We start from the raw sequence: 21,114 nt of genomic DNA on the forward strand, positions 1-21,114 counted from the left end.
CCCCGGCCCGGGGGACGGTGACGGCGGCGGCGGGAGGAGGCGGCAGCGGCAGAGCCCGGGTGCGCCAGGAGGCGGCGGGGAGTCAGCGAGGAGCGCCGAGCAAGAACGGGCGGGCTCCGCCCCGCCCCTTGCCGAGCCCCCCGCCCCCTGCCCTTCCTCCCTCCTCTCCTCCCCTCCTCCGCCTCCTCCTCCCCGCACGCGCCGGGCGGAGGGAGAGGCTGCGAGGGAGCCCCGGGTACAACATGGCGGAGCACTCGGCCCCCGACCACAAGCACAGACCCGCCGCCAACTCCGCGGCGCCGCTCCACAGCCGCGCCGGGGCGGGCGGCGGCCTGTCGGGGGGCCTATCGCAGCCGGCGGGCTGGCAATCCCTGCTCTCCTTCACCATCCTCTTCCTGGCCTGGCTGGCTGGATTCAGCTCCCGGCTCTTCGCCGTCATCCGCTTCGAGAGCATCATCCACGAGTTCGACCCCTGGTCAGTCGCCGCCGCCGCCGGGCGGGACGGGGAGGCGGGAAAGCACCGCGCCATGAGCCGCGGCGGGGGAGACCCGCGGGTTCTGTCCACCGTGGCCGCGGAGACGGCGGGAGGGCCCCGCAGCCCGCCCCCCGCTCCGCCACGAAGTTGCGCCCCTGCCTGTTCCCCGGAGTGAGCCGGCAGCTGCGGCCGCCCCGGGAGCCGGGGAGGGAGGCAAGGAGAGAGAGATGGAGGCGGTGCGGACGGGACACGCTGTTGCAGGTCGGAGGGAGCGTGAGGGGTCGCCACCGCGGCGCGGGAGAAGGGGAGCGCCGGGAGCGAGCGGCGGTGCCGGGCGCTGGGGTGTCCCCTGCGGCGGAGACCTCGGGAACGGGGCGGCGGCAGTTCCCTCGTATCCCTTGGAGTTGCGGCAGGACTCTCCGAGGGACGCGGAGAAAGAAAGTTGTGGCGCTCGTAGGGAATCGGGCAGGAGTCAGGGGCTGGTAGCGAAACAGTTGTGCCAGGCGTGACCCGCGCCCCGGTCCGGGTCCCGTTGTCGCGGTGCCGGTCCCATGTGTGCCGTACGGCTTCCCGAAGTGGTCTTTGCTAGAGTCCTTGTCGACCGGGGAGGGAGCAGAGTGAGGAATGCACTGCAGGAAGTAATCTTCATAAAAGTGACTTGAGGGATTACAGCGAAATGGGTGACATTGATTTACTGCCAGGTGTTTCGAAGCTGCGTTTCTGAGCCCAAGGACTTTTGCTGTTTCCCACACATCTTGATTTTTCCAAAGGTTGCTTTCCCTCCTGTAGAAGCCGTCTGTTCTTTTTCCCTTCTTGGAGGGGACCGAAACCATTTTATGCATGAGATCAAGAAACGCTGCACTCGTTCCTTGCAGCAAGGCAAAGTGAAAGATGACAAGACTTGTGGGGCAGGGTTGTTGTAATGCAAAAATGTGACAATGAATTTTTATATTATTGTTTACTTCATCCTGGGAATCCGTGGGGTTTTTAGAACTCTAAGTAGGGTAAGTGGCAGATGACTTTAGAATAGTGAATTGTCAGATTTTAATTTAAAATTTTATGTCTTGGGTCTCACTGTTAATTGCACAAAGGAAGGAGATGCTTCGTTTTGAATTGCACGCTAGGTAGTCTGTGTTAAATTTAATCTAAAATTGTTGCTGGAATGGCATTCTCTGCAAAAGCATGCGCTCCACTTTGATACTTTCAAAAGCACAACTTCCTCTTTTCTAGTTGGCTTTTCCCCCCTCGTTTCTCTCCCCTCCACCCCCAAATGTAATCCATTCACAAATCATGGCTCAGGATAGTAGATAGAGAACAAGGAATTGCTTTGTTTTTAAATGCTGTGTGAAGTAATAAACCTTTGTGATGTGAAAGCCAAGTATCTCAAAATATCTTCAAAATGTCGAGTAATTGTCCATGATTTAAGTGTTTTTCTGCAAACACAAATGAATGGAAGAAGTGTAAACTTCCAGTTAATAAAGTTAAGAATGAGGGGGAGTATAGTTTAAACACATCTACAATGAGACTATGGACCTGAGGTTGTATCCTGTGGAGTAGTTTTCTTTTAATCTAAATTTAAGCATAAAGGCTTTCCTTTCTATTATGGAGGAAACTTTTAAGCATGCAACTTACATTTTTGTGCAAATTTTGTCTGATTTTTATCATCAATATTCATCCTTGTTGGATAAACGGAAATTTTACAGTGCTGAGTTGCATAACTTGTTACTAAGCCCTGAAGGACACTAAAATGGTGCTATGGGAGTTAAGTTCATAGTAATGATCTAGCTGTAAAGATAAACTCCTGTTAAAAGCAATGTGTAAATTGATGCAAAGTCATCTTCCTGAGTACACAAACAGAAGGCATTGCTGCCTGAGCTGCTGGATGTACCCTTGTTAATTAGGGAATAGATGAAGTTGACAAAACTCATTGATTTTAATGCAGGTCTGTGAGAAGCAGTTGAAATGTCAAGAATCATGCCAGTGTCGTGTTGCTGCATGCCAGAAATGGTAGAAGCAAATGCACTTAAGTTAATTAGTAGGAAAGAGAACCTAAAATGGTAGAAACTGAGTGAAAACAAAGGGCTTTCTCTATTGCAGCAGCAAAATTGTTGGAAAGTAAAAAATTATGTTGCTCTATTAAACAGTGTGGAGTAGCTAGGTAGGAATGGTTGCAAATAGTTGCAAGGGTCTTACAAGTCTGAATGTAATATGGGAAAGGAGCTTATGAAAAGACTAGTAGCAGTGCTCTGTTTCTATTTTTTTTTAACTACTTCTTTAGCAGCTTCTCCAGGTAAACTGGATTTTTTTTATTTTTTTGGGGACAGTGGCTGTAGACTTTGCTATGGAACAGTTTTATATTTTTCTCAATTCTTTTGGCTTTGCATAGGATATCTTGCAGTGTGTTGTTAAGTCAGTCACCTCTTCTCTAGTATTTGTTTTATGCTCCAGAGAGGAAACGCAGGTATGTCTGATAAAATGAGGAGCATTAGGCAAATCGTTTATTCTTTTGAATGGAAAAATATTGCTGCCTCTAAGGTGTAGAAAGCTTTTCCATTTACTTAGGAATCCAGTTTCCTGGTATGGACATACAAAACCATCAAGGGTGGGAAGAAAGGCAGAATTGCCTTGGGTTTTCTACATATTAATTGAATCAAATACCACCTTCTTTCTTTTTTTTTCCCCTAACATCCCTTTCGCGCTGCCTTTCTGACAGTAAAATTAGGTTTTGATTTGGGATAGAAGGGAGATTTGCTGCTTTTGTAAAATCAGCCACTGAGACTCACTTGTGTTGGCATTTCTTGCAGAAGTGACCCAAATGTAGTACGATAGGCCAAGGCAGTAGAGAGAGGACGGTGTTTGGTTTTGAAATACAATGCCTGTGCAAGGTAAAACCAAACTGGTGTTTTGAGGTCACCACGCTGCCACTTAAGAACTTGTGACCTGTACATTATGGCTAGGTTTACTGGGGTGTTTTTCACACTGACTACCTATTTTGTTCAGTATTTTCACTTTTTGATTTATTTCTCATGTGTTTACTTTCCATACTTGAGCTGGTCCAGAGACTTTGAAAAACGTGTGTGCTTCTTGGCAGTTTCTAGGTCAGGTGAACTGATACACAAAGTCAAGCAGCACTGACATTAAGATGTGCCATTGACAGGTCTCCAGCATTCAATTCCAGGACTTCATTCTAAGGCCAAGAACTTGAAACATGGATAGTGGTGGTACATTGGAATGGACAGATTCCATGTCTGAAATTTGGTTCATCTGTTGGCTGGTTTGGCAGCTGGGTTGACCAAGAGCTTAATTTTGGTGCTGTGTACACACAAGTGCAGAGTGAAAGCTGCACATGAAAATACAACAGCAGATTTAACTCAGTTGTCAAGTGAGAGCATTTTTATGCCAGATGTTGCCTTAAATGCCAACCTGGCTGCAGAACCAAGGCAACCAAAATCATGGAGCCCTTGAGCAGGAGCTACTTTCTGTGCACTTTCTAAAGTAAAGCTCCAGCATGTCCATATGCTCTTTCTTTTGACTGCTTGCACATATGTGTGTGTATAGATGCATAAAAAATAATCTGTATGTATACATATAAGATAGATATATATAAAAGGTGTGTACGTATATATATGTATTTAGCAAGACTGTTGCATTCTGGTACTGCTGCCAAGTGAAATGATAACAACTTTTGGTAGATCAGTAGTCTTGAGGGTGTACTGTCAAAATAGTGCATTCATTCTGTTTGTACAGTCCTTACCATTAAGTCACACGTGTGAGAAGTGTAGCTGAATCATTAATCATATCCCATGACATGAGATCAAATTTCTCTTTCCCCTGAGAATTTTAACATCTTGCTAAAAGATATTAATGCTAGTTACCTTAGTGAAAGCTTTCTTAGGCTGGAATACCAAAGCTCATATGTGTAAACATGAGACCCTCTCCATACCAGTTTGCACGTGCAGCATGGTGCACCAAGGCTTTGTCAGTTCCATTTGCCTACCTTCTCCTGCCAGGAATGTTGTCTTCTACATCCCTGCCAGCTCTTGGTGCTGGAGAGCACTACCACAATCTCCTCTACATTTTTGGTTCTTCCAAACCAGCAGCACTGATTGCTCAAACCACTGTCTTTTTACCTGCATTTAGGAATGACCATTGTTTACTGTACCTCACTCTGAGGGAACGTAATTGTCCTGGTAGCATATATGGCTTATAGATAGAAAAGCAATCCACTTTCTTAGCACGGATACCACAATCTGGCATTAGTGGAGTGTAGTGACTGAGGATGAACTGGTAAAAATAAACCTATAGTCAGTGTCGTTGCTGGAGTTTCAGAGACAGGCAGGTTAAAGGAAGTTGAGAATTTTATCTCAGGCACTGTCAAATATACAGGTTTTGCTATGTTCGAATCATGTTTGCCAGATGGATTCTTGAGCTGTTGTAAACTTGTTTCATTAATGAAAACAAAATTTAGCATCTATAAATATGACATGAAACCTTCCTTAAAATTCAAAGTGTGACTGAAATGAACATAAAAAGTGGTGTATGGAATTGATTGATCAGTGGTGCTTGTGGGTTTGTGTTGTAGTTGCCTGGTCTGATAGTTGACTTCTGGAGTAGTTCTCTGTCGTCCACTTGCAGTCCTGTTTTTTTCTTCTTGCTTGCTATAAAGCAGTCATAGTAAATTCAGTGAGGTAAATTGTTAAAATACTATAACATTTTAGTTGCCTGAGCTGGTTTGCCACCAGTTTTTATATTTATTTATATAATATATATATTTACATTATATTTGAGGAAGAATATGAACATCAGCAGGGCATGTAAATAGTGACTGATGTTAGAGGATAAATTGGGATTGAGTGATAGAGGGGAGGTGTATAGAAATAAAACCAGAGCATGTTATGACACTGGAGCAACAGGTGATGAAAGAAGAGGTGAATAAGAGCATGTTAAGTTGGTGTTCATAAGGAGAGGGGAAAAAAATTGTATAAGGAAGATAGTGTCAATAATATCAATTACCAATGCCCACCTAGGTGATTGATCTGGCCACTGCTTCCTTGCTAGTGCCTCTTGCTGGGAAAATAGACAGCAGATTGTGTACTAAATGTGTTCTTGAGAGTTAACAGCCACTTTGGTCTCCAAACGGTATCTGTCTTTCTGGAGCCTTTCAACCCATCCCACAGTCCTGTTCAAGTGAAGTACATAAATGTGGATCTGTTTAGTAAACGTTTCTCACAGACTTCAGAGTTTTTTCCCAAAACAATTCCTTTTGTTTATAATCTTAGACAACTTCCAGACCTCAGGAAAGAATTTAATTCCAATTCAGTTTGAATATAATCACTTTGAATTAATTTTGAGATGTTGCAAATTTCATGAGATTCATGTTAAAAACTTACATGCTCTTCATTCAAAATTGTTTTGATTCTGTGAAGTGAGAAGTACTCTATTTCTATTTTATTGAAATATATTTTTTAAGATTATATTTACTGTTAACATTTGAATTGTTTTTATACTCCAGTAATATGAATAATTTTAACAGAATTTCAAGTAACTCAAACTTGTTTCTGTCGTTTCATTGTAGTAGGAAAAATACTGTAGCATTGGGTCCAGATCTGATTCAGTGGGGCCTGTGTGCTCATGAAAAGAAGATTAGAGATTTTTATGTGAGAATAATCTTCCAGGCTTCACCACTGCACCACCACCTACCCTTTAATGAGGAGGACCCAAATCAGGCATCTTTTATGACCACTTCTATTGCAGTATGACATGGGTTGAGAAACTCTGTTAGCACAGGTTAGCCTGGCTTTTGGGGTTTCTCAGTTGTAAGGTATTGTTGATCTACTTGGAGGGAGCTGTTTTGAAGCCAAGTAAATTTTCCTGTAAGGTTGATATGGTGGTAACAGTCAAGATGATGTGCACTTGACTGCGTCTGGACTTCTCTACTGCTTGTGAAATTGCAAAAATAGGTAAATATTAGAAATGTAATGGAAGAAGGATAATTTGGAAAAAGAACGTTGGACAGAGTTGAAGGCATAGCAGAAACTGCTTTGTGAGTGGGCAGACCTCAGGCTAGATTTGTTCAGCTGGAGTGATGCAGCTGAAAAGCAGTTCACTGTGTGGCCTCATAAAATAGCAGTCATGCAAGAATCAAATCCCTGCTCTGATTACTATTGTCTTCTACCATCTTTACTTAGCACATAGTGCTTCTTTCCTCACTTGCACTACTTGTAATTGGGGTAAACACCTCATCAGATGTCATGTGGGTGCAGTAATGGGGTAATGCATGATAGGTAGGAGGGGCAGGTTCATAAAACACATGCAGAGTATGATTGAGTACAGAGACTCCCTATAGACTTCTTTTGGAAAACACGTGAGGTGAGATAGAATGCTTGCAAAGTGTTGACCCTTTTATTGATTTATGAGTAGCAGAATGAAACATGAAAAGGAAAACGTATCCAAATGTTTTATGTAGGCCAGGTCAACTGAACCATCAAGTTTAGCTTTTAATGCCATGATTTTTTTTTAATGGTCTTCAGCAAACACAAACACTTGACTAACTAGAGCAAATGCTAGGATTATAATCTTTGAATGGACTTTTTTTTGGCAGATATCCTATTATTTGAACAGCTTAATATGTTTGGTTTTTAAAAAAGAAATTTGATTTGATTACGTAGGGTTAGAGTGGTTTATAAAGGTTAGCTTTTGCTTCCTATCATAACTCTCTCTAATAGTCTCTAGTTTTGGCAGCCTGTAATCCTAACACTCACGTTTTTGAATCAGTCTCATGTTGAACTGGTGGGGGAAGGGGAGAATAAAAACTTTGGCTGGTAGAGTTAGCAAGGAAATTCAAAATCCTGTAGGAACTAATAGGTTTTAAATGGATTTAGGGTACACTAAGTTTAGGTAAATGTCTTTGCTGTTCCACAAGAATCTCCTCTAATTTAGTCAGCTTATTTTCCATTTAATGTCTAACTGTGCATGTGTTGTAAAGTTTCCTCCTGAATTTTTGAAAATTCCATTCTTGCAAGCCCTTTGAGGTACATTTGTACTGACATTAAGGGCTGCTCCTGAGGGCTTCTTTTGACATAGGAAAGCCATTAAAGCTGCTAGTTTTGGGGCCTGTGGAGCCTGCACCTAGTAGCAGGATGTGTGACAATGTTTTTATTATTATTAACGCCTTTAGCAAAACTTCTTGGAGCCATCAGTCTTACTACTTGCTTGGAGAGCAAAGTGAGCTTAGGACATGTATTGCTGTAACCTTTTTATGGTATGTCCAGCACATAGACTGTTTCCAGCCCCATGGCTGAGCAGTTTGTGGTCTTGATTTGAGCTGTTCCTGGGAATCAAACTGAGGTGTTTTTAATGTGGGTAGCTGCTAGGCCTGGGCTGGAGAGGTACCATGAAATTGACCCTAATGCCACACCGCACCTTATGTAAGTTGAAGCAGCCTGGGGAATGAATTTAAGGATATAGATACAAACAAAATAGATCAGCTTCTGTATTTCTCAACTTACTGCTGCTTTCCCAGGGTAAAAGCTCCTTTGGCATTTTAGAGAATTAAACACTTGCTATACTTGAAAAGTTTTTGCTATTATGTGAGGCAATATTCCTGTGCTTTAGAAAAAGAAATGGTCTGTTTTAAACAAGGAACAACTTATTTATACATGAGTGCTTCAAGAGCAGGAAACAGTTTTTAAAATGTCTATCTGCTATGGGGGACCCAAGTCCAGTATCAAATGTTACTTTTTCAGAGCCCATTTAACTTAAGTAACTGTAAATGATAATTTCTTCCGGGTGTTACAATGCTTATCATACAATTTTCTGTGACAGTCAATTTATGTGGGTTATGTTAGTTTGTTAGGTAAAAGAGCATGTTCAAGTTCTCTTCAGCTGATAATCCGTGAGGAATTGCAAAACACCTTTTCAGAACTTCCCTCACTTAAGCAAACAAATTCCTTGGAAAACTGCATTGCAATGGAGGATGTGAGTTTGGCTTGATTATTGATTTTTGGTTGTGTTCTTAGTGGGATAGCTGTTCTCCTCTAGACTGTTTTCTGGTGTATTATTTACATTTATTTAAAATAGTGCCTCCCTGTATGGATAGGCACTCTATATCCTGTTGATTTAATATGGGTTTTGCAGAAGGGAGAAATAACATGTAATTATGTAATTTTAAACTGTTCTAGAACATGTGACTGGGCAGCCTACATCTTTTGAGTTCTTGGCTTTATTTTTTTTCAGTCTCGTATTCTTTTCTTGCAATTACGCTATAAATGATAGCCAGCTTCTTTAAATCCAAGTAGTGTGATTTTATATATTTTTATTCCTATCTTCACTATAGATTGATACGTTAAGAAAGTCTAAGCATGAAAAGTACCTCTTTGAAGATGCAGCTGATAGAGAGGAACACATTTAATAGAATATGTGTGCTGTAGCCAGAGGATTTGAAAATAGAGGAATGCAGAAGCAAAACATAACAAAACAAGCTTTCCTGTCCTGAGTACTTTTCTGTTTCTATGTTTTTACATATATATATATACATATACATATATATATATATATATATAGTCTGTTGCATACCTTGAATGTGCTAACTCCTTATTCTAAACTTAGCCCAAACAGCATTTGGAAGTTCAGTTAAATAACTTAGAATTTCATAAATATTTTTGAAACCTTTATCTTGAAAAAGGTGATTTCATCTTCATGGCTGGATATTAAAGGTCTTTAAAACATCTTTAATTCCTTCTCTGGCAATAGATAAAGTGCCTTAAAGTTGCAATTTTTCTGAATTAGAAAGTCAGCAAAACTAAATTGGAGCTTTGGTATTGTATTGGTGGTAACAATGGCAGTAAATGGATGTCTCTTCGACTCACTATTGTAGAATGAAAGTCATGAAAGCCAAGGCAGTGTTTGAGGTTTCCAAGAAGCTGTGTGATGGTACCGTGTTTTGACTGTTCTGTCTTACTCAGGTGACTAGAATGATTCATCTATTGTCAGATGTCTGAAGTAACATTTGAAAAAGCTATTGCATGTGTCTCACGATTAATTTTACTCTGTAACAGTTTTAATCTTTCATTTGCCAAATAGAAAATGGATCTTGACACTGGAGAGACTACCTTAAACATTAGCAACAGTATCTTAATTTGTGATGTCTCAGGTCAGCTAGTAATGACAACTGTAATTATTCTCCTATGGATAAATGGGAGCCGAGGAATTTGTAGTGATTTAATTTTGTATTCCACCTTTATTTCACCAACATTAGCCCCACCCTCCCACGGTAAAGCCCAGTTTTTGCTAGGCACAAGCTTGGATGGTATGTTTTGTGTGAAATATATCATGCTTGTAATTGTTCCATCACTGAGTTTTATTTTCTGGCTTTTGCTTTTGTAAGTCAGCTTCAGGGTTCTTTTTTCTTTATGCTTCCATTGCACTCTGGTTTCAACAAAACATTCTTAGCTATGCACATCATGGTTTTGCTTTGTGCAAGCATGTTCCACACGGTGCCATCTGCTGTCTTCTTTCAGGGCTACCTTCAAGAAGAAAAAGCCACAGAAGAGCGCATTTGTGGAGAGAGAGTTGAGAGGGCATATGATCTGGTGGGGATTGAAGCATGAAAGGTCCTGAAACAGACCATCTTAATTCATTTTTGGAGAGCAAGGAGAGAGAAGATTTAGGATTATGTGACCTAAGAACTGTCCCTTGAGAGCTTACACCAGATCATTCCCAACAACTCTTACAAACCTCTGCAGTACATGACTTTTCAACCCCACCTAAACTGAAACTGAACTTCTTGCTTTAGCATCCTTCTTTCCCCATTTTCATGGGCAACCACACGTTCATTTTATGCCAGTGGGGCAGCAGCGAAAGGATGCGCTTTGATTTAATAAAATGGCTTTAGAAATGAAACTCATCCTTTTACTGTTCTAAGACAGAGCTACCAAACTGTGTATACCAGTGTAGCTGGCTGGTCAAAGAGGTGGTTTGCTTTTGAAAAGGGCATGTTCCTGGGAGGAGTATAGAGGAGGCAGTGGTGGGTGTAATCTCTGAATATTTTTGTAATAACATTTGTGACAGCTTCAAAGCATATGTGTGTAATAACAAGCCTAGCTCATCATAACAGTTCCCCCACCTTCACATTTTAAGGTCATTTCCAAGCATTCATGGGATTTTACTAAAATTACAGAGGAGCACAGTGAAATAGCTCAATATCTACAGTAGAGTAAGACTGAGCAATGCTAGAAGTTCTATCACGTAATGAGAAAATAAACATGTAACTTCAATTTCACATTGTACGTGACTGGAATTTAATATTAATTATAAATACTGTCTTAAATGCTGAGAACTGCTGTCATCACAGTACACTTAATCTTTAGCTTTTCTGTGAGAATACCTAAAAAGCAAATAACATTTTGTTACTACCCTTGTGTTTCCTGTACACATCCAGAGTTTGAAGAAACATTGGTAACCATTAAGTACAATTCTTAACAGGTTACATTAAATTAAAGGAAAACTTAGGTTTTCTTTTTAACTTAGACTGACTTGAAACATTATGAAAGATGTACAATAGATAACTCACTTTAAATTCTGCTCGCCATACTTATTTGAGACTAAATCAGACACTGAAAGTATCTGAATGCAAAATGCGGTTAGAAAGAGAAACTCTACTCGATGTATTATGAGGAAGGATGAAGGCCACGTTCAGTTTTCACCTACTTTTCTGATCTTTGTTTAGTTTATTGGTGACATCCTATTCCCACATTAATTTGCTCCAGTGTGAGAATATACAGTCGCTTTGCAAACAGCTCTTTTTGCCCTTAGCTAGGGGCCATCATCCCTTCTGTTGGACTGTATTAATAAAGCATGGGGATACTTTTAATCTGCTTCAGAATAAAATCAGTTAAAGTGGTTGAGGTTATAGAATCATTTAGGTTGAAAAAGACCTCTTAGAGCAATGAGTCCAACCGATAACCCTACACTAGCATGTCCAACCACTTTTAAACACTTCAAGGGTTGGTGATTCAGCCACTTCCTGGGTAGCCTGTTCCAGTGTTTAACAACCCTTTCAATGAAGAAATTTTTCCAAATACCTATCTAAATCTCTTCTGCTGCAACTTGACATTTCTTCTTGTCATCTTACTTGTTACCTGGGAGAAGAGGCTGACCCCTACCTGGCTACAGCCTCTTTTCAGATGTTTGCAGGGAGTGATAAGGTTCCCCATAAGCCTTTTTTTTTTTTTTTTTCTCCAGGCTGAACAAACCAACTCTTTCAGTTGCTCCTCATTGTGTTCCAGGCCCTTCACCAGCTTCACTGCCCTTCTCTGGACTTGCTCCAGCACCTCAGTGTTCTTTTTTGTCCCAAAACTGAACACAGGATTTGAGGTGTGGCCTCACCAGTGCTGAGCACAGCGAGACAATCACTGCCCTGGTCCTGCTGGCCACACTATTTCTGATACAGGCCAGGATGCCACGGGTCTTCATGGCCATCTGGGCACACACTGGCTCATGTTTAGCTGCTGTTGAACCAGGTGCTTTTCCACCGTTTAGCTTTCTAGCCACTCTTTTCCCAAGCCTGCAGTGTTTAGCAGGGTTGTTGTGATCCAAGTGCAGGACCCAGCACTTCACCTTGTTGAACCTCCTATAACTGGCCTTGGCCCATCATTCCAGCCTGTTCAGGTCCCTCTGCAGAGCCTTCCTGCCCTGCAGCAGATCAGCATTCCTACCCAACATCTCCAGACTGACTGAGAATGCACTTGATCCCTCATCCAGATAATTGATAAAGAAATTAAGCTGGCCTGACCCTAGCATTGGTCCCTGGGGAACGCCACTTGTGATCAGCTGCCAACTGGTGCAACTCCATTCACCACCACTTTTTGGGTTTGGCCGTCCAGACAGTTGTTTCCCCAGCAAAGAGTGCACCTGTCCAAGCCATGAGCAGCCCAGTTTCTCCAGAATGCTATAGAAATGTTGTCAAAAGCTGCAGTAAAGTGTAGATAAACAACATCCACAGTCTTTCCCTTATCCACTGAATGTATGACCTTGTCATAGGAGATCAGGTTGGTCAAGAGGTACCTGCCCCTCTTAAACCGTCCTGACTGGGCCTGATGCCCTGGTTGTTCTGTGTGTGCTGTGTGATTGTGCTCAAGATGATCTGCTCCACCAACTTCCCTGGCACCAAGGTGAGATTGACAGGCCTGGAATTACCTGGATCCTCCTTCACATCCTTCTTGTAGGTGTGCATCACATTTGCTGGCTTCGGTCTACCGGGACCTCTCTGGTTAGTCAGGACTGCTGGGAAATTATTGAAAATGGCGTGGTGAGCGCTTCTGCCAGCTCCCTCAGTACCTTTGGGTGGACCCCATGCAGTTTTGTGTGTGTTTGAGTGGTGCAGTAGGTTGCTGACCATTTCCCCTTGGAGTAGGGGAGCTTCACTGTGCTGCTCATCCCAGTCTTCCAGCTCAGGGAACTGGGTACTCGAACAACAGCTGGTCATACTGTAAAAGATAGGGGCAAAGAAGCATTATGTACTTTGTGCTTTGTCACTGTTTCCTTCCACATCCAGCAAAGCATGGAGGTCCTCCTTTGCCCTCCCTTTGTTGTTGATGTATTTATAGAAGCATTTTTTGTTGTCTTTTACAGTGTCTTTTTTGTTGTCTCTAACAGTGTCTTTAGAGTGGTTTGCTTTTTAGCTGTGATTCGAGCTAATTTGTCCCATTTGTGGACAGAAGCAGATTAGGAGTGCTTCTGCACTCCTTTTAGCAAGCCAAGGTTAGTTGAAGGATAACTGCCACAGTTAAATTTGCATATGTAATTTAGTACAAGGCATCCTAGAGCTGGAAATACTTTTTTTTTTTTTTTTACTCTTACGCCTTTGCACTTTGGGCTTTATTCGTGTGTTTTTCTTTTCAGCTTTATCTTGTGGGGCATAATTATATCTGTCTCTAGGTTCCTATAAACCCTATGTGTATTGTTTGGTTTGTTCTGCAGGTAGTTCTATCTATATACATACATACCCACAGGTGAAAATTGTCTGATCAGTTCTACAGTCCTTAGGAATGAAATATTTGTGTCTATTTATGCCAGGTTAATGAAGGGTTAAGAAGAATTTGAGCAGACATATTTAAGTTAGATAAAATTAGGTCTTTAAAACCTGGTGTTAATCACAGGACAAATTCTTCAAGTTAGACTGTGTCTGTTCTGCTCTGATGACCCTTTGTATTATCCGCTCTGAAACAATTTTTATTTTCTAAGAGTTACTGTATTAAAAAGTCAGTAAGTTGATGTGGCAACGGATGGAGTTCAACAGGTGCGGTATGAGAGATCCAGATTCTTGGACTGAACATGGTCTACCTACAGAGAGATCAATGGAAAGCAAGTATAGTCAGAGAATTCAGGCAAGGGAGACCTACCTACACGTAGGAGGAAGAATAGCAGATACATTAAGAAAAGTACTAAAGAACAAATATGTAAGGATTTTTGGATTAAAAGCTACCTTATTTTCACGTGCTAAACTGCTTTAGGTGTGCAGCCACAACACTGTAGATACTTTTAATTCCTGTGAGCTAAAGAACATTATGTTGTCATAATTTGCACAGAGTAGTTTGATATCTAATGTCTGATTCTGGCTGGATTTATCCTTTGTCGTGTTACAAAGAAGTTAAAGTAACAGACTCTTGACTGTTAAGGGTTGTACAAAATAATTTCTGCTAAAGCTCTTCTATGGTGCTGTAACTGTTTAAATGTTCTGCCAGAAATAAGATTGTCACTGCTTAAATATCATCTGTGGTGTGAGGGATATGGAGCCTTTCTAAGGGTCCTGTTTACTTTTTACCATGTCTTGTATTTTACAGGGTAGAGCAGTCTGCCAGGCCATCTTGCATCCAGACTGATGTCTTAAATTTCACTTTAAATTTCATAGGAAGTGAAGTTGGTTCAAGTGCATTGTGGATGTAGCTGGTGCTTTCTCAATTGCATATAGCCGACTTTATTATGTAATAGAGATGAAGGCTGTGCCACATACTTCCAAGCAGTTAAAATATAATTAAGATATCTGCAATGAATAGTAAATTTCCTTTGTTGTACTATGTATTTCAGACTATTGCAAAAGCTAGTATTCACTTCTGCAAGCATATTAGATCTTGCTACAAGATAGCAGGTATTTTTGGGGTCAGTTTAATAGGGAGTCCACTGTAGTTATTTGGGTGATAGAGATTGCTTTTCTATACTAGGAGACGGTGAAAAAAGTGGCTTGGAAGCTAGCTGTCCTCTGTTCCCTCTTACTTCTTATGAAGCAGTCATGTTCATCTCAGTGATTTTTAGTACCAGATTTTTCACAAAAAGGATGTTTTGCTCTTAAAATGTATTGTTCAGCTAATAGCCTTTTAATTCTTTCCTGCCAAGCAGACCCTCAAGTATCAGCCTTTAACTTGGAAGACCTTGGTTATGCTGTCTGCATCATGTTTAACACAAGTACAGCACAAATCTGATCTGGAAAAACACCGTCTTGAATATATTCTTGAATTCCATGCAAAGCTGTCAGAGTTGAGCATACAAGGCTTATTGTGCCACAGAGTAGCCCAAGAACATTCAAAAAGAAACAAGCATAGCACTATAGGGTTTTTTGAGTTTGTGGTAGTTAATACTGTATTGAGGAGAGAATTGATCCTTCTCAAGAAGCTGATGCTGTCAAAAGGTATAGAATCAACATTGTCATCAATTTGGATGTCAGTTGTAGTGTGGTATCTGGGGTAAAGTGTATGTCCATAAAACAGAAAACAAGCATTCCGTTTTTGCCTGTAAAAATTTCAAATGATTCTGTTTCCATCTTGTCTTTTAAACCTCTTGGGAATTTTGACTGTCCCAAGAAAAATGTTGTCACCACTTTCTTCTTAGGTCTAAAATGTTGTTATGTGTTATGAATGGCAGAATTGACTGGCAAAGTATGCCTTTTAATATTGATAAAACTAATGCTTTTCATAATAATTTGCCTTGAGACATGGAATAGTTCAAAAGCAAGAGAAAAAATAATAAAAACCTAATAGGCATCAGGGGAAGTGTCTGAAGTTGTAGACAGATATACGCCCACTACATGGTGATGGGAAGCATATCGTGGTTTCAGATGGTGATATACTGTGTGAAAAATACAAATTGTGATCATGGAGTGCTCTCAAAAACTCACAGTTTCTTAGCAAAAATACTGGAGGTGCCTTGGGTTCTCTGAAGAAGCTGAGTGACTATATGCTCCTTGTAGAATTTTATATCATTAAGCTACTGGCAGCATGCAGTTCCTGATTTTAGCACTTGCGAAGCGTAACATCTTATTGGAGGCAGGGAAAATTCCATGCCAAGTAGTGGCAGTAGAAAGACTGTAATCCTTCTTAAACACATTGAGGACATTCTGATATTCTTAATGGCAATTATTAATGGTTATTCTATAAACATTCTGGTATCCTTCAGAATTTCCATTGAGCTTAGTTGAATGTTGGGCCTCAGAAAATGGATGCCCTGCTGATTGTGTCATCTACCTTTTTTCTGCCTTGGCTTTCTCTGGGTTTACCTTCAGGAATTAGTCTAAAGATATTACAAAAAGGAGTTTGGTTTCTCAGCTGGATTCCAGGAATAGAAATTTCTTCCTCCTTTGACTCAAAATTTCCATCGTTTTTGAAGTTAGGTGGCCACATCTCTGCAAACTTCCTGCCATTTTGTTACATCATCATTCTTACTAATCAAGGGAGCTTTTGGCACATATTTTTGAGTGGCTGGGTTTGTCCAGAGTTATGAAATCTGAAATTAGAAGCAGGTCCATGACCAACTTTGCACCTGAGAAAATTCAGAATGGCATACTGCTGTCAATTATTTTGTCAAAGGCTTGTGATTGGCAGTCAACTTGAAGGACATGTATTTCTCTTTTCAAATGGCCCTACTTGCATCAAAACCCCTACAGATCATCAGAGCCTCTCTAAATGTAGGACAGTCTCAGGAGCCACCACAAATATTTGATATTATCTCAGAATGATAAAAGTAATTACGTATCCAGATATTTTGATAGAAAAATGCAAAGACTAAACAATCAAAAATTGCATATTTAACGCCCTAAAACCATCAGAATTAAGATGATACTAAACTCTGCATCAGTCAAAGCTTTTTTTTTTTCTGGTGGACTTGTCTTAATAATCATCTTTCAATCAAGATTAGCAAGAACTGTGCAAACCTGTTCCGTGTCCCTTGTGAAATATGGGCTAGAGTTCGTGTGCTTGTGACTCCCTGGATGGTTGTTGTCTGGGGAGGTACAGTAGCTTGAGTGTGCAAAGTGATAACAACTTCCACATAAAACCATAGTAGGTGTGTATCCAGAGAAATTAAAAAAAAAAAAAAGATTTGTGGTCACATAAGGACTTAAAATATATATCAATGTGCTAATTAGGGACAAATCATACAGTGTATGTATTAAATTTAGGACCTAATAAAACCATTCCACTGACATGAATGTAAGTTAAAAAGAAAGGAATGTGAGATTTTATTGAAATAAAATTGCCTAGTTGTTCGTCCATTTTGCGGAGTCAGTTTTGGCTCAGGTAAACAGAAGACCAGCCTCCATCTCATGGGTTCTTACACATGAGAGAGTTAGAGCTTGGTGTATGTTTTCTCCAGTCTTCCTGTGAGGTCTAACACCTTAGCTTTGGGATGTGGGCACTAGGAAAGGCTCTTTACGTGTCATAAGTACTTTTGCCTGTAGGTATTGCTGCTCCAAAATTCTAATCTTGATTATTTGAGAATGGGCTAAATGTCCATACATACTTAGCAAGATTATCAAGTAACACAATTAAAAATCTTCCCGATGAGAAAGACTTCCTTAGTGCCTTGGATTCATTATGTGATTGATGAGTGCTACACTTCCATTTTAAAAACTTTGTGCAGAATTCATTGCGTTAATTGCTCATTTGCAGATACAGAGCTCAGAATGAGACTTGCAGGATGCTGTGCTTGTAGTATAGTCTGTGGGCAAGCAGGTGTTTTAAAATTTAATTTGGAATACTGTATATATGTTTCTTTGTTTCAATGGAAGTTACTGAAGTTTCTCATTAGATTTTCCATAAAGTGTTGCTGAATATATTCTTCCTTTGGATGCAGAGAATATGTTGGATATGGAGTCAACCCGCAACTATCTTTTTCAAGAATCTAGACTTGCCATCTCTAATTAGATTCTGTATGGCCGAATTGATTCTGTAATCTACATTTGCATTAAAAACTGACTCCTAGAATTATTCAGATAGCTTGTAATGTTCACAGTTAGTATCTTGTCATTTTTCTGAGTTTGCAGATGTGAAAATTTTGTGCATCTGCAGCTGAAGACTTTTAAAGCACAGAAGCCTTTATAATTGAAGGCTTAGAAAATTTTCAACACATTCTGCTTGTAAGGAGATTACATATTCTCAGATGGCTGTAAAATGCTGGATAAGTCTAGATGATGGGGCAATAATAGCATGAAATTGATTGGGGTTTAGACAGCCACCATTCCCACAAGAAGCAATACACTGATCTTGCACTCTGTTGGAATGGAGGGGTCAAATGAATTCCATTGCTGTCAGTGTAATTTGCCTTAAGCGTTTTTAAGATCTGGATGAAGTAACTGCACTGCTGTACGTGTGCTGTTCTTTTCTATATGTTCTTTTTTCTCAGTAGGCTGAATTTTATTTTAATACTCACCTTAAATAGTACTTTGTCAAGAAAATACTAAACCTAGGAACGTCAAAGACGTCTCTTTATAAATATAGCAGTAATTGTTGCCGTGAAGTGCTGGAGAATTCTGTAGCTCCTGGATAGAAAGTGATTGCTGTGACTAGCATTAAGTAATCATCCTACAGTATTGCCTTGTGTCATCAAAAAGGCAGTTCATAGCAAGGAATAAAAATCAAACCTAAGCATGAACAGATAGTTAAGATTATGTATTAACAGTGCATAATATATAAGCGAAAACTTCACAGTCTTTGCTTTGCAAGTTGTCTAGTTAAGCTTTCTAAGTTAATGTTGCTACTAAAAAAAAGATTATGCCTCTGTTTCAGTTATTTTGCTCTTGCTGCTTATACTCTGTTCTATGTTAAAATATATGAAATGAGAACTGTATTTTTATTAACTTATCTCCAGTTGTCTACTGAACCAGCTGTAATGTAGGTATCTCCAACAGTGCCACAAAATTAATGGTACCATACACAGAGTACTTAGATGATCATTAGAGCATGCCCCCAAAGGTTCAAACTACAGTACCAGCCTAGATTGGTGGTTGGGGCTTTGAATTCTGAAACGTGCAGACTTAGGATTGTTTATTCCTTTAAAGCTTAGCTTGGAGGAGGAAATAGTTCAAACTACAGACTTGACAGAAAGAGGCAAGAACAGCAGAGCATCAGTTTTCCTCCTAGAGCGTTAACTGAAATAAGTCAGTGCTTCCTGGTGCCAGGCCCTCAGCTGAATATTAGCAAGTCTGTATCTTCTTCACAGCATGGACTGAGAACTTGAATATTTAACTCCGTTTTTCTAGCTAAGTATTTAATTAACATGTGCTTCACATAATTTTGTTCTTTATTCTTCTCAGGTCTGTTTCAAATCGACTTGCCTCAAGGGAGTGAGGGAGGATGGAGGGAATCTTGGGAAATGTGTAATCTGTTTCCATACCTCAAGATCAGATGGATGTGAGGGTTGAAGGTGGCAGAAAAGGGATCCTGTCCTTCACTCTGGTTCTGTCACATCATGCTGCATACTGTTTAGTCAGTGCAACCAGCAGTGTACTTCAGTTCCAGTGTCTCCTTGGATAAGATGGAGTAGGTCAGAAGGAGGGCTGGATAAAAACCCTAAATACCACCTTTTATTGCTGCTGCAAGTGGAAGAACTGGGATCCCCAAACTTGACATGCAATCTCTACCCAGCACTGGCTGTTCTTGCCTCCATTCTGATTCCTCCCTCACCTGCAGCCCCTGAATCTCCCAGATGCAGGTGTAGGAAAAGGTGGCAGTTTTTTTAATATTTACCAGGGCTGTTTTACACCCCTGTGAAACCTATAGATTGTTGCAGGTACTGTGGTAGCATTGCAGGAGAAATACAATACCACTGTGCTGCATTTCAAGCACAGTTTGAAAAGTACCAAGATAGTAAGAAGGTGTGACTGGTTTGTGATGCTCACTGTTTGTTAGCAGTGCTCTCCATTCTAGCTTAAAGGGAAACAGTTTCATAAGGTTCAGGCTTGTCCCTAATGGAGAAAAGTGCTGTGAAGGGCTAAGTGGTATCAAAGTATAATACTGGATCATATGATTGCCAGACTATACTTTTGTCTGGTGCACTGCCCATTGCTGCCAGTTTGTCCATGCTCAAAACTGGCTTTGATATGCAACATCACAGCAGCCTTTTCCTGATGTGTGCTTATGTTTATATTGACATTTTAACTTATTTTTGTTTGCAAGTAACCTAGTGGGAAGTGAAGTGGGCACTTTTTTTTTTTAAAGTCAAAAAGTCAAAGTCACTTTTATTTTTTTACTTTGACTTCTTAATTTAGAAGCTGAATTAAGCTTCTAAATATTTTTAGTTTTAAGTTTTGTGTCTAGAAGGTTGTGTCTTGTTCTCACGGGTCTTCTCACAGTGAAAAAGTAATGTACCTATAGTATTGCCAGTAATTTCTGCTGTAAACACATGCCCAGCTGTCACTGCATGCTTTCATTTGTGCCAAAAGAATCACTTTTACTAAAGAAGAGCTGATAGATTTGTCTGTCTAAGAGCATATTAGGAGGGAAGCTTAAATTCTTACCTCTGAAGTGGTAGAAGTAAAATGCTGTTATGTTGCATTTCAATTTTGAGTGGTAATTCATTCTTAATAAAGACTTAATGGGATGCTGCCAAAGCTCAACACAGTTGTTCGCATCCTTCTGAAGTCAGTTACGAAGCTTTGCTATTTGGAAACATGAGGAGAATGTCAATATGTATTCTTCTTGCCTATTTCATTTGTTTAACTAATCTTTTGATGCTGTAAAAGTAAATATTAGTAATACTTTTGTAGCCTCTGTGAGTTTGAGTCATGACTTAAAAATTCGAAAGTAATCCGTGTTAGTAAACATCTTTTTGAAGTTCTAGGATAACAATATTCGCTGGGTTTTCAGTCTTTTCAGTCCAGTCTAGCTGGATGGATTCTGTGTATCTTGTGCAACACAAAACTCCTAATTTGTTACATACCATACTGCAGGCACTTGGCACTAAACAAATTAACAACAGACCTTGCTATCCTAAGATAAGAGGCTAATTTTACAGGTACAGCATTTCAGAAATCACATTAGAGTTGACAGTTCAGAACTGGAGAATTAATTAATATTTAGAAATCTAGTCAAACGGGAATAGTTGTAGGCTTATTAGAAACCAATGTCACATTGCTGTTTGAATCAAAGATTTCTAGGTCAGAATGACTGATGTTCGTGTGAATTTTCTTATGTAAACGTGACTAATGACTTCTGAAAGTCCACAGTTTTATCAGTTAATGTATCCTATATGTCTGCTTATTTAATAGTAAGAGACTGTTCCTGAAAGTACTTCACTCTTTGTTATTTACTTATGTTTAATATCATTTGACTGACACTGTGATAGTTCAGACACTTGAAATATGCAAATTTGCT

At 40.1% G+C, this 21,114-nt stretch overlaps 1 protein-coding gene across 1 annotated transcript in view; it reads left to right on the forward strand.

The window, feature by feature from the left end:
• The first annotated feature begins 55 nt into the window (after positions 1–55).
• Positions 56–21,114, forward strand: part of STT3B (STT3 oligosaccharyltransferase complex catalytic subunit B) — a 50,977-nt gene continuing 29,918 nt past the window's right edge. Inside the window, exon 1 of the mRNA XM_014884058.2 lies at positions 56–475. Within this exon, the coding sequence (XP_014739544.2) occupies positions 243–475 (233 nt within the window). The 5' untranslated portion in view covers positions 56–242. The remainder of the gene's footprint in view (positions 476–21,114) is intronic.

The sequence above is a fragment of the Sturnus vulgaris genome, chromosome 1 (genome assembly GCF_052056855.1).
Source record: "Sturnus vulgaris isolate bStuVul1 chromosome 1, bStuVul1.hap1, whole genome shotgun sequence".
In the NCBI taxonomy this organism is placed as follows: Eukaryota; Metazoa; Chordata; class Aves; order Passeriformes; family Sturnidae; genus Sturnus; species Sturnus vulgaris.